The sequence below is a fragment of the Saimiri boliviensis genome, chromosome 2, assembly GCF_048565385.1.
Source record: "Saimiri boliviensis isolate mSaiBol1 chromosome 2, mSaiBol1.pri, whole genome shotgun sequence".
Classification (NCBI taxonomy): Eukaryota; Metazoa; Chordata; class Mammalia; order Primates; family Cebidae; genus Saimiri; species Saimiri boliviensis.
Window position 1 is genome coordinate 213,170,376 of NC_133450.1, and position 14,740 is coordinate 213,185,115.

At 42.6% G+C, this 14,740-nt stretch overlaps 1 protein-coding gene across 1 annotated transcript in view; it reads right to left on the reverse strand.

Annotated features, from left to right (window-relative positions):
- The window catches only part of CDK5RAP2 (CDK5 regulatory subunit associated protein 2), a 197,461-nt gene that overhangs the window by 65,634 nt on the left and 117,087 nt on the right, over nucleotides 1-14,740 (reverse strand). The window contains exons 18-20 of the mRNA XM_003925184.4: nucleotides 12,980-13,117; nucleotides 6,446-6,541; nucleotides 4,320-4,492 (exon numbers count right to left, since the gene is read on the reverse strand). Coding sequence (XP_003925233.1) covers nucleotides 4,320-4,492; nucleotides 6,446-6,541; nucleotides 12,980-13,117 — 407 coding nt within the window. The remainder of the gene's footprint in view (nucleotides 1-4,319; nucleotides 4,493-6,445; nucleotides 6,542-12,979; nucleotides 13,118-14,740) is intronic.

The following is a 14,740-nucleotide window of genomic DNA, read 5'->3' on the forward strand; positions in this document are numbered from 1 at the left end:
TCTAGATGAATCTAGCCAACTTGGCTGATTACTCCATGATCTTCCAGGCATCCCCAAACTACGGCCCGTGGGCCGCATGCAGCCCCCTGAGGCCATTTATCCGGCCCCCACCGCACTTCAGGAAGGGGCACATCTTTCACTGGTGGTCAGTGAGAGGAGCACAGTATGTGGCGGCCCTCCAACGGTCTGAGGGACAGTGAACTGGCCCCCTGTGTAAAAAGTTTGGGGACACCTGCTCTAATCCATCTGGATGTAAAACGGATGCTGAGTAAAGAAGTGTTAATGAAGGGATATTTGTATACAGGCATAGTAGAAAGTGTGTTGGCTTTGAAGATGGATACAGATGCCTTCATATTCTAACTCCGCAATTCTTTGGAAGGAAGGTAAGTGTTCCTCCACAAGACAGCTATGACGATTAAACGAGATCATGTATAGGCAGCAAATGCTACAATTATCTCATTTAATGTATATTCATGTCCCTTGCCACATAACCTTGGCCCACCTCTGATTTCAGTTGCAGGTGTGTGGATAGTTCTCATAGACAGAGTCCCACCTCAGACACCCTCTCTACATCTCTGGGGCCTTGGGGCTTTTTCCAGAGCTCTCTGAGCAAGCCAGTAAAGCAGTGTGAAAGTGTGAAACAGTCTCCATTTCTGGGGAAACTCAGCCAGTGGGGAAAGACAGCCATTGAGTAAATGTCCCAGTCTCCCATCCTTCAGAGGGACAACACAGGTATGGTCTATGCAGTCCCTCACAGGGTGCCCAGCAGTAACCAGGTCATTACTGCACCCTTATTCGCTTTGCTTTTATTCCTGTCTTACTCTACCTGAGCCCTCATTCCTGCTCCCTGATGTTAAATCCCAAATAAACTCCTTATACTCTAACCTGTATCTCAGGCTTTGATTTCCAGGGAAGCAAAACTAAGTCAGCATGTAAAACACCTGGAATGGTGCTTGGGTGGAGCAGCTCAAGGGCCCCTTGCGTGTTTCTTGTGCTGTGCACTGCAGTAGGCACCAGGGATATAAAACCATCCCAGAAGGACATGGACCGGTTTTAGAGAAACAGATGTAAACAAACTATGAGGGTTACAGGGCAACTATCCCAGAGTGCCCCAGACGGGGGGTGGCAGGGAGAATGACAGGAGAGAGCTTCTAACATCCACGACAGGCAAGCCTCGAGGAGGGGAAATGGAACAGGCTAAGCATGGAAAACAACATGAACTGAGTCAAGTGGCGAAGAAGAGGGTAAGGCTGGAAAGCAGGGTAGGGGAGAAACGAAGAGTCCTGCACAACACGTTAAAGAAAAGGAAGGCCACTGAAAGGCCCTGCGATGGAGTGGGCCGGTCACACAAGTGCTACAGAAAGGTGACTCCAGGCCGGGCATCGTGGCTTACGTCTGTAATCCCAACACTTTCGGAGGCCGGAGCAGGCAGATAGCTTGAACTCGCAAGTTTGAGACCAGCCTGGGCAACATGAGAAAATCCTATCTCTACAAAAACTTAGCCAGGTATGGTGGCGAGTGCCTGTAATCCCAGCTACTTGAGAGGCTGAGGTGGGAGGATGGTTTGAACCCAGAAGGCAGAGGCTGCAGTGAGCTGAGATCACACCACCTGCACTCCAGCCTGGGCAATAGAGCCAAAACTTGTGTCAAAAATAAATAAATAAATAAATAAATAAAGGTGACTGTGGCTGCTACTGCATAGAGAATGGACAGAGAGGCCTCAAACACACAGGAGTTCCCCTCATGCTGGTCTAATCACAGAGGAATGACTGCAAAATATGCATACCTTAAAAAAAGTGGTGTAAGGTATACTACAGGGTTCAAAATCAAGATAGAAGTATCCAAAGATCAGAAACAGGGGAGAAAACCCATAGCTGTAAGAAGGGGGCTATTAAAAAAGACAAAAATCTAACAAATGAGAGAATTCACAACTGAAGAAATAGAAATAATAAAGCAATCTGAAGATTTTTAAATAAGTATGTTTAAAACAAAAATAAAGAAAAAAAATCATAAGAAGAGAGAGTTATGAAATTGAGACAGAAAATTCTGGGAAAAGAAACAGCGGGAAGTAGAAAGGTAGAGACCAGTTAGAAAGCTGTTGCTAACTCCCGGGAGAAAGAAAACGCAGGTCTGGGTGAGATGGTGGCAGTCAGCGAAGAGAAAGGAACAGAAGGTCCTCACTGGTGTTCTTTTTTCTTCTCACTTCTACTACCTGCCCTTTTTCCAGAAACCTTGTGAAACAGTCAGGCTGCACTCTACAACTCCTTTAACATACTCCGACCTTCCCTTCCTCCGATCTTTGCTGCCACTGGCAATGACAGGCACCCCATGTTGTTTTCCCCACTGAGGCCTACGAGGGGAGGGGGAAGACCCTCTGCATATCCAGATTTCTATTATCTAGATGGAGGCAGAGTCAACTCCATTTAAATTAAACAGCTACAGCACACTGAAATGGGGTTAATAACAAAATTTTAATGTACGGTACTTTTTTCACTTCTAACGTGAAATTATGTAATGACAGAAACAACCTCAAACTATAAGAAACCCAGACTTTAATAAAAATATTTCTGGCATTTCAAGCTTCAGGAGATGTTAAATTAAATTTTCCTTTCCTCCACCTCTTTAATATAGATAAAAAATAATGACAATTGTTATTTAGCTAGCCAAGGGAGGACCATTACTTACCACCAAACAATACAATAAAACCGAGGAAAAATACTTTACAAATGGGTAGTAAAAGGTGGTGAAAGAGGCCATTATAATACACAAATGTGGTAGTGCTATTAAATAAAATATTTCAAGTGTCACTTTGCTAGAAATCTGAACAACAGATTCATTAAGCTATCACTGTAAGCAGGACCTTTTCAATGGTTCAGTCCAAGAGACTTTTCAGAGCTTAAATATTGTTTATGCCCCCTTCCTGGGCATCTGTGCCATGAAGAAGGTGTAAGGGGAGAGGAACTGACATTTCCTAAGCACTTACCATGTGCCAGATCCTCTAAATACACTGAATCCTCACAATAAGACTGTGACAGGGGGACTCTTTAAAAAGTCCATTTTACAGATGAAGAAATGGGCTCATAAAGATTCAGGATCCCCCCAACCAAGTGGCAGAGCAAAGACGAGATCCCAGACCTTTCTGACTCCCAACCATCAGCTGGGGCTGAAATGCTCCCACAACCGCCAATTCACCAAGCTCCTACCATAGCCCACTGCATTCTCCCTGGTTCACATCACCCAAGTACATTCCCACATGGCCCTCAGACAGAAAGTATCTTTTAATTCTTAAGTAAAGTTTGGGACCCTGATGTTTAGAAAATGCTCCATTTCTCAAGCACCAACTACTATGGTCACCTAACTACATGTGATCACAAGTCAGGACTGCCACTAAGGATGTCTTCCAAGAAGGCTCATGCTAGAAAAATACTGGACAGATGTCAGGGACTAGGGAAGGGTTAGCCTTGCTGAGCTCCCCAAAACAGAGTGCTTCAACCCTGCTATTTAGCTGAAGAAATGCCATAAGGCTTAGTCCATCAATGATACAAGAAATACTAGGGTTCCTGGCTCTTATCAAGAGTCATGGGCAATCACTCCTGCTCCATATCTCTATCTGCTGGGGAGGAAAACTGAAAACTGTTATTGAACACGCACCACACCTCATGCCGGCCATTTTTCTTAAACATTTTTTTCTTACTCCCCACAGCAGCCTTAAGAAGTAATCAGAGAATTTGAGGCACTGAGATGCACATGGACAGTTCTTTTTGGTTCCAAAGCCCAAACAGCTGTTATGGATGGACTAGGAAGAATATGAAAGGGGAGAAAATGATTCCTAAAGGATTAATTGAAAAAATACAAAAAGTACTGAATGTTTCTTCTTTTTAAGGAAAACTACCTCACATAGGAATGGCTCCCAACAGATAGAGAAGAGAACTTTAATTCCAGCTCAACAAAAACAGCAAAATTACAGCTACAATGGTATTTTTTAAGCTGTTGTTGAAACTGAAAGAGATTTCAGTAGGGCTGATTCCTCTCGCTGACAGTGAGGCAGCCCTTTCTGGGGCTCCCAGGAGTAATTCTCAAAGAAAGCTTTCTTTCTCCTCTTTATAATGGGCTTACATGAGGTTTTGCTGACGTCCCCTCACAGCCACCAGCATGCAGCCTAATTACTTAATTGCATGACTGGCAAGATTCCTTCCAAACCATTTCAGGAGCTCTCTCAGGTAAATTACACAGCACCATCATCTAAACCCACTTAGCAAAATGAGTTTGTTCTCCCCTAGAACTAGAGAAACAAAGGAATGTCTGGGCCCCATGTCTACCTGGATTCCAGTAACAACGTGGCCTTCTCATTGAACAAAGGGGCAAGCAGGTTCATGAACTCGCCTTCTTCTAGGCAGCCAGGCGTGTTGGCCCCATCGTAGTCTAAAATCTTAGACTCTGTGTGCCTTAAATATCCATTTTTGCAGCCTCCTTTGGAAACATCTTTCATAACCTGCAAATAAGAGTATTCGGTCAAATAATGGAATAAGGAGGAGGGGAATGGGGCGCATAGAGAGAGGACGGAGATGTAGGGTAAATGAGTAAGTGCAAGTAAGCCAGACACGCTGAGCCAGAGAGAAACAGAAAAGGAAAGGGGGAGGAGAAGGAGGAACAGAGAGAGACACAGGCATGCAGGTGCACAAATACTCACTTTAACACAGGGAGATGTTCTAGAAAGAAGACAGAGATGCTTACATCACTTCTCCTCACCCTGTTTCCTCACGTATAAAATGGGGATAGTAATGGTACCTCCCCAGGTGGTTAGAAGAATAAAATGAGACCACCTCGGGTTACATGTCTTAGTCACTACAGGTGCACACTGGAAATGTGTTCTCCTACACCTACAGCCCACTCCTTGAAAGTGCTTCCTAAGAATAGTATGGAACCCATGTCATTAACAATGATTTGAGTGTTTATTATATTCTTCTTGCAATGTATCCTCCTTAGGATACATCAGAAAGCTGACTTACTCTTTACAGATACATATTAGTTAACATGGCTTCTATCTTTCTCATTACAAAGGTAGGGAGTTCCTAATTTCATGGAGATGTTATTTACAGACCACCTTCTTGGGTCACTGAGGATCCCAGAGAGTGGTACCAAAGATGCATCTAGTTAAAGCCTGTGCTGGGCATGTCTTGAGGTGCCGCAATTAGCATCCTTTCTCCCCTATCCGAAGCTGTAAATTTCTTCTACCAGTCTATAAATAATTCCTCTTGACTTCATTACTGCTGGTGATATACACACTAGCCATCACCCCCAACTCTACACACTGGTGAAATGATTAAGCTTTTTAAATGGAAGGTAAGACCTACACAAGTAAGTTGTTATTTATAGGGTCTTCTTTGCCACCAACCTAGTTTTTAAATCCATCTAATAAGCAAACCTCCAAAGAAGGAAATGTGTAGAATAATAAAAAAATAATTATTTACTGAGTAGTTATTACATGCCTTTCTATTTGAGTATCACAATCCTAAAATAGGAAGTGTTACTATCCTCATTGATAAGGAAACTCAGGCTTAGAGGTTAAGCACTAATTAACCAAGGTCACAGAGATAGTGGTGCCAAAGCTAAGACTTCAAATGAGGTCCATCTGATTGCAAAGCCCAACTTTTAATTACTTTGCTTTCTAAAACGATCTACATTTTAAGATCTCCCATTTGTGACTCCACAAACTTCAACACCCTGAAGGCCAAAAAGCCCAAGTCTGTAGCATGTTACCCCCACCACATCCCCGTCTCCAGGGTTCTTTCAACCTTGGAGACTGATTAGAGTCTCCTACCCATTTTATGAATTAGAGGGTTAGAGACAGCTTGCTCCAAATGTTCATTATCAATGTGATTGGAAGAGCACCCTATGTGGACGGGGGTCAGATTCTCACAATGCCCAAATGACAGTAATGTTGGTTCCAGATGAGGAGACTGCAGAAGGACCCCAGCAAGGGGAGGTAAGTTCCATCAGTGGGCCTTTATACCTTAACCAAATGATCTGGTAGTTCACACAGTCCAGAAACAAGGGTTCTTATCCCAACTCCATCACTGACTTACTCTGTGTCCTGAATAAATCATCACCCCTCAAAGGCCTCAGTTTCTAAATCATAAAATGGGTTGGATTAGAACACTAAAGATTTGTCCAAGTCAAACATCCAGTGCCTGCTATTCTCCTACGACAAGCCCATTTTTATTTGCAAGTACATGCTTGTTTTCATGTTTCATGACTGGCTCTATCATCCAGTTTATAACTTCTAAGAGGGAAGAGACCTAGTCTTTGCTTTCCACTGGCACATGGAAGGCACGGGATATAGGCAGAATGAACAGAAAACCCACTGGATTCATTCCAGACTCAAAGACTGGTTTGAACACAGAGTGGAGTGGATGAAATAAGGAGTTAACGGCAAGGTACCTACCTCATTACTCTGCTGCAAATGCTGGTCACTCAGGAAATTATTCTCGTCATCCTCTCCAGTTCTGATTGTGCCCTCATCCTCCTTGCTAGCCAGAAGCTGCGTGGAGCATGGAATGATGTGAAAATGCAACCCAAAAAAGTGTACAGCATGAATATGTATGAATAAGCCAGTGATGTCTTTTTTTTTTTTTTTAAGCAAAACACAAAGCGAAAAAACAAAAAAGAGGAAGAAACAAATGCCAAAGCCATGAAATAAAAATTAACCAAAGTTAGAGTTACTAGTTGTGGCGAATCACACCCAGCTGCCCAAATCAAGCATAATTTAAAGACAAATTCCCCAAGACAGTAACTAAAGGCATTTCCCCCTGCCCTTGCACGGCCTTTCCAGAGCTGCCGTAAATTAAATATGCTGTCATGCCACTGCCACTGCCAGTCCTGCCTTTGCTAAATTCACTTTCAGATTATAGAAAAGTAACAAGATTTCGGAAAATAGCTATTGATGGAATTGAAAATATCAAATAGCAAGAAAGTAATAAATGAAATTTATGTGCCCAATTTATGCATCACTTCTCCTATTTAGCACAAGGCATAAACCTCTTCTTGCTATACTGTCACACATCTGAGATGGACAGTCCTAGCAACACTGTCATTTTGCTGACAAAAAGTCCTCATCTCTAATGAGAAGAGTATCACGCTTGCCTGACGATAACTTTATGCTTTTGGAAATGAAGGACAGTTATTTATAAAGACTGCATAAATCCCTAATGCTCCAAAGAAGTGTAAATCCCAAAGCTTCTGATTTCTACAAAATGGACAGTACAAAGTTGTCAAGAAAGCCAGTTCTCAGCTCTCTGGAAAAGCAAAAATTCTAGTCAGGGGACAATTGAATTAACCAAATTAAAAATGAGAAAAAAGGTGGCCAGTCACTCCCAGGTAAGGAATCAGTCAAAGCTATTTCAAAATTAAACCAAACCTTATCTCACCAATAAAAGAGTCTGGCCAGTTGCAGTGGCTCACACCTATAATACTAGCACTTTGGGAGCCCAAGGCAGGTAGACTGCTTGAGCCCAGCAGTTCAAGACCGGTTGGGGCAACAGACTGAGACGACTATCTCTACAAAAAACATAAAAGTTAGCCAGACGTGATGGAACATGCTGTAGTCCCGGCTACTTAGAAGGCTGAGGCAGGAGGATCACCTGAGCTCAGGGAGGTCAAGACTGCAGTGAGCTGTGATCACACCACTGCACTCCAGCCTGGCCAACAGGGTAACATCCTGTCTTGAAAACAAAAAACAAAACAAAATAGTCTTGTGCCAAAGATGCTGAAACCACAAAGTACTGGGTCATTTTTTGGGTGTGTTGTACATGTAAGATACCGATGTTCTAGCTCAAGTTTTATTTCTGAATCCCTACATTTAGTCAATTATCCCCATAGCTCTCCAGCTCAACTCTCTGGTTTTCCTTTCAGAGGAAAAACCTTGTTTTGGAAGAAAAACAAAGCCAACTGAGTTCAGTTTTTATAGAAACTTCTCAAGGTCAGAATACATTCAATCTAACCATATTCCAAATCTGTAATCAGGACCAAATGGAAGTGATGATCAAAAACCACATCCTACTATACCACCAAGCATGAAACAGACTAGACGTGCATACATATACCTACGGAGGCATAAAAGTTTATAAATGTGGGAAACATGAATAGAACCCAGGCGGTGAGTAGATGGGTGTTCACTGTAAAATTCTTTTCACTTTGCTATGTCTGAATTTTTTCAAAATAAAATATTGGGAGAAAAGTCTCTCTCATCTTTTTAAATAAACAAAACAACAACAACGTCTCTCTCTGATTCCCCAACAGCTCTGGTCACTGAGTGTTCTCTGTCTCTCTCCAAGCTTCTGCAAGGGGTCTATTCTTACCTTCTGCAATGTGGCTTTTACTGCCCAGGAAAAGTCCCCAAAGACCTCCTTGTATTAATGAGAGATGAAATTCACATGGGGTTAGGAAGGAGGCAGAGAGAAGCTCCTCCCTGACTCCTGAGGATCTGAGAAGGGTTTCCCTTAAGTTTAGCTAAGCAAAGACAGTAGCATTAACACGTCATTCCAAGTTGAAATATCAAAAGCATCAAAGTTATTCTGCATTTCTAGAGCCACAACAATGCCAATACTTGATACAGTGAAACAAAAATTAACTTTCATTTCTCTTTACCTCTATTGACTTGGTCAAAATTAATCTTAACTCTCAGTTTCCAGGAATGGTCAAGAAATTAAATGTTATGGACATAGGGAAATGTTCTGCATGCTACATGCTACTTACCCATTTTCAAAGACACAGAACTAAGATATCAGAAAGAACTGAGTCACTATACCTGGCTCCGCTTCCAGCCCTACTAAAGAAGCAACCTCCAAGCCTCCAAGTGTCAACTGGCTCTATCCTCATTTCCTCACTTCTCATCACTTCTCTATCCCCTGCACGCTGGCTTCTATCCCCCTCACTCTGATGAAACCGCTCAGGTCATGGGACTCACAGGAAGTTCCCAGTACTTTCTTCTTTCTTGTCTTCTCAGTGTTCGACACTATGAAACACTCCCTCCTTGAAACCCCACACTGCTACTCTGCACTCTACCTGTTCTCCACCTACCTCTTGAGCTAATCTTTCTTCCATTTGTTTGGCACCTCCCCTTCCTCCTCCAGAGAGAATTTCCCTTAATCCCCAAAGTGAAGGCTGGGCACCTGTCTACATCTCCCTTGAGACTCAGCATTCACTCCATCACAGCCTTCACCACACTCTGCTGCAGTTGCCCCTCTGCTTCTCTGGATTACATCCTAGACAAGGCAGGGACATGTCTGCGTTCATAGTTTTAACATCAATGCCTGATGCTCAACACTGCTGAACAAATAAACAAATGAATCAAGACTTTTTTCAAAACAAGAGCTAAAAATAAGTCCTTTTCAGGATTACCTCTAGTCTTGCTACTCAAAATGTATTCCAGGGCAGCGGAAGCATCATCACCCAAATTTGTTAGAAATACAGACTCTCAGGCCCCATCCCAAGCTTATTGGACAAGAATCTGCATTTCGAAAAGGCTCCCGGGAAATTTACATGCACATTAAATTTCATAAGCACTGCCCTATGGTGCTAAACAGCTCTAAACAGAGTCAGAAGAGGGTTATAGTCCCATCTCTGCCACTAACTTAACAAAAAAATAAAAATAAATTAAAATAGCTGTGTAACTGAGTGCCTACCACTTGCCAGAACTGTGCCAAAGGCTTTATAAATCTTGTAAAACTCATAATAATATATGAAGTCAAATTGTTAGAAAGTTCCTCCTTTTAATGAAATTAAATCTGCTCTGACAAGCCAAGTTTTATTGTTACTATTAACAGAATATTTAACAGGCACCTTCTACTTCTGAGAGCATTTCTGCCCTTTAGAGTCACAGAAGGCCTATTTCTTATCAACACAACAGCCCTACAAATATTTGAGTTCAACTAAATTATGCCCCTTTATCAACATTTCCTCTCTATGCCAAAAATAGTTTTCTAACCATTCTTAATAATGGCAATAGAAGTAAATAATAATAGTAACCCTTTTGAGCCTTTGCAGTGTGCCAGGACCTGTGCCACGTGCTTTCTTTACATGCAGCCTATACTCAGAGATGGCAGGTCCACAAGTCACCCAGTTCCTGGCTATGTTGACCAACCTAACTACACTCTGCTGAAATCACTCCTCTATATCGATTTTCAACCTAATTCTCCTATAATGCATAAATAACCAGCAAATAAATATGAGAAAACAGGTGCAACCTCATTAGAGATTTTTTTTTTAATGCACATGGCAACAACAGGATACCTATTCTTGGTTTTTTATTTGGTGATGTCTATGTGATATGTCACCAGGCAGGAACTGGGCACCATGGTAGCCAGCTGGTGGGGCTCCATACCAGGGCCAGTATCTTAGAAAGAAACCTGACAAACTCTATCAGAGCCTTCAAACTACTTACGGTCTTTCAGAAATTAAAAATTGTTGGTGGCTCACACCTGTAATCCCAGCACTTTGGGAGGCTGAGGCGGGCAAATCACAAGGTCAGAAGTTCAAGATCAGCCTGACCAACATGATGAAACCCTGTCTCTACTAAAAATACAAAAATCAGCCAGGCATGGTGATGCATACCTGTAATCCCAGCTACTCAGGAGGTTGAGGCAGGAGAATCACTTGAATCCAGGAGGCAGAGTTGCAGTGAGCCAAGATCGCGCCAATGCACTCCAGCCTCGGCAACAGAGCGAGACTCTGTCTCAAAAAAAAAAAAAGGTTGTTGGGGGGGAGAAGGGTATATGAAAATAAAGTTTATGCCTATTGCATATCCATATCTGTCCTTTGACCTACCAATTACACATATCTGGGAATCAACTCTAAGGAAAAAAAAAAAAACTTCTAAACACAGAAAAAGATTTTTGTCCAAAGACATTCATTAGAGAATTCAAGAGAGTATATCACTAGAATCAACCTACATGTCCAACAGCAATGAGGCAGTTAAGTTTCAGCGCATTCATAAGATGGAATAAGATTCTATGACATAATGGCAATTAGCAAGAACAGGAGACAAAGATGTATTCCAGGAGAGGTGTGTGCATCCACATGTTCATGCACATGAATACAGAAGGCACACTTCCGAACGTTAATCCACTATGTGCTCCTTTTAAAGTGACAGAATTAGTGGCCATTTATTCTCTCTGTTTTCCAAATGTTGGGGTAATGCTATGGGTTAATTAAATATTGGAGAGGAGATTCTGCATTTTAAAAATAAAAACATACTTGCTCTCCCCCTGCCTGCGTTTCTGATTTATAGGCTCCTAGAGAACAGGAATCATGCCCAGACCCCACTCTGCACGTCATGCTGCTCGGAAAATGCTGTGGACAATATAAGCATTTCTGGTTTGTTTCTGCTTTGTTTCTCATCAAAAGAGAGCTGTGCATACTCCCAGAGAACTGCAGGCTCCACTCTTTCTCATCTCACCCTCACCATAACTCCATCTACTCCCTCAGCTCAAAATTACAGTGGGCACATCACCTTTCCCATCCCATTCTGAGGGATGATGGGGAGGTGTGCTATAAAGAACAAGGCTATTCATGGGGAACATCAAATCGAAGTACAATATGACAAAAGACTCAACAAATCTAAGTTGGCTGATATTAAGATCTTAGGGTGGGAAAAGGAAAAAGCCTTTTTCTCCAAAGGACATAATGAGACAATTAACAGATTTTTTTTAAAGGCAAATGAACAAACAAAAGACACCATTTGTGTCTCAAATGAAGTTGAAGAATGCTGCCTCGGAGGAAGCAAATCAGACTTCTTTCTCCCTAAATGGATCGCAGATATTCTTGGTTTTCAAAATTATCTAGAGTCCTGGAGGCTAACATCAATAATATACCCTCTCTCAAAGAAAGCAGATGGCCAGAGTGCAGTATAAATACCTTTGAGCATTTCCCACTTGGAAGGTAGGAGGGGACAGCTTAAAGTTGACAAATCTTTCCCAAGAAATGATGCTGCAATGAATGTGAGCTCTCCATTTACCTGGCACTCCAGGTAGAGCAGAAGACAACCCCAACCAGGAAGATTCCAGTTTCACACGTGAGGGACCCAAGTACAAAAAGGCCCTACTACTGCACTTCATGAGAGAAGAGTTCTTGACTTCTGAAACAATGCTAATACATGCATGAAGAAAGGCTCTTCCTACGGGAGAGTTAGGCCAAGCTAGGGGATGAAGAGGGAAACAAACAACATCACAACTTCAGGGGCCTCCCATTGTTCAGTCCAGGTCCCAAACAGAGAAAATCAGAGCCAACAAATCACAAAGATCTGCACTGAGACCCAGAAGTCATCAAGGCGAAGAAGGTTTCTTTCCTCCTTTCCCGGGTAGGTTGTGTATATGTCAGTTTTTCAATGTTAATGTATTCATTAAGGCTGCATCCATGCTATTCCAATTATCTGGTTGGTTTGGAAACTCTCCAGATCCCTCTGAGACCACATCACTCATCCAGATGTGCCATCTTCAGCACAGGTCCCAGAGCTGGCCCAGAGTCAAAGCATCATAGTATATCGAACGTGTCCATGGAGACATGATCCGAACTGAGGAAGCCTGTGGACAGACCTGCCAGCCTAGTGGGGCTCTCAACACCCAGCCCACAACAAAGGGAATTTCAATTAGAGACCTCCCCAGAAACAGATGCAGTCTTAAAAAACCTTTCGGGTTGTTACACATATATATACATATATAAATATATGGTTTGTATACATACATATATACAAATATGTGGTTTTAGTTTGTTTTTTTAATTGAGACAGGGTTTCGCTCTGTCGCCGAGGCTGAAGTGTAGTGGTGTAATCACAGCTCATCATAGTATAGCCTCGACCTCCTGGGCCAAAGTGATCCTCCCACCTCAGCCTCCCAAAGTACTGGGAGTATAGGCGTGAGCCATCACACTAAGCCAGTTGTTGTATTTTTTGTAATTAGCGCATGACAACAAAAATGTTTCTTACCTCTGTTTTTTCCGTAGGTTCAAGTCTGTCTGGAAACCCATTTCCCTGGAAACCCATGCAGGAGAGATCAAAAATGGTTTTCTTCAGCTGCTGGTTGTCTGTATACAGCTCTTTCACTAGCTGTATGAGGTCACTGACCTAGGAGGTAAGAATGGGGAAAGGACTGTATATCCAGCAGGAGGCTTCAGCTTCCCCTGGCCACAGCCCCAGACAGCCCTATTAGGTGACTCTTTCACACCACAGTCATGGGAAATCAGGCTGATTCTAGCCCTCAGGATATCATGCACACAGTGGCAAAAACACTGGCTTTAACACCTGGCATGACAGTATTCTAATCCCAGAGTCATCACTTATTTCAAGGCAAAAATATCCTGGGCAAGCTGCACAATCTAAGCTCCAGTTTCCTCATCTGTAGAGTTACGATGAGAACTGGGCAGGACTATGGTCACAGTGCACTAAAGTCCTGGCAGAGTCTAAGTGCTCAGTCCGTGACAGCTAATACTATATCTCCCTTGCACTTGAGACCCTCTGGAAGAAAAGTCTCCCAATGCTAAAGTTTCTGAAACTGTATCAGTCTTATTTTTCACCAATGAACTCCTCCTTTGTACACCTATCTGGCAATGCCAGTAATATTAACAGCTGTCAATTATAAAGCAATTTATGGCTACTAAAATACTCCTACAAGCTTTAGTCAATCACTCCTTGCAAAAATCCTGAGGAGGTGGACAGGCTAGTGTGACTATCTCCGTTTTACAACGAGGACATGAAATACAAAGATATTAACTGCCCAAAGTCCCACAGATGAGGTGTCTGGAGAACTAAATGAGACAGAACAATGGCCAAATGTCTAACCATGTGGGAAAGAGCAGCTGCCTCCACACAGGCAGAGCTGGGCCCGGATCTTGCAAGGCCAGGCACATAAGGAATCAAGCAGACACCACCTTGGTTTCCTGTAGTCTTCAAATCCCAAAGGCCAGTAATTTTCGAAGGCTTCTTGATGGAAGCGATTATTAGCTCTTCAGATAACATGGAAATCCCCACCCTGAGTACACATAGTCGATGTCCAATACATCAAAATATGAACAAAAATTGGATCTAATCCTCAAGGAGGTTCTGGTAGGAAAAACAAGACATTCTGGTTCTACAAACATTTACTAAGTGCCAACCCAGCGAACTACCTCCTGCCCTTACCACAGCCCCAGTGGACACTAGCAGCAGCTATTATCATCTCTATTTTCATCTTTAAAAATGAAGAGCTGCCACCATACTTCTTGTCCTTCTCCTCCCAAACCCAAATTTGTATTATCCTTGCTATTTCTTAGCTCTGTGCCTTACGCAGGCTGTTTTCTCTTTCTTGGTTAAGAAAGTGGAGACCTGGACAAACTCCGAATTTGTCCTTCAAACCCCACTGCAAGTCTCACTTCTGTTGAGAAGCTTCCCCTGATCAAGTGAGTTCACCCCTGTCCCATCTCCCATACAGGCAGTTAACCTCTCCTCTGCTACTGCTATACCTTGTACAGCTGCCCATATAGCAACCTCGTACCTCATACTGCACTTACTTGCTTACATGACTGTCTCTTCTATCAGAATATAAATTATTCCAAGACCGAAACTGAATCTCAGTCACACATACATGATAATTTTATAATAAACCATATAGTTTCACACTTCCTATTCCTAACAATGGTTTTCAGAACCTCGAAACACTAAGCCGCTCTAACCATGCCACTGATCAACATATTGAAAACCCTTTCCAGGCCA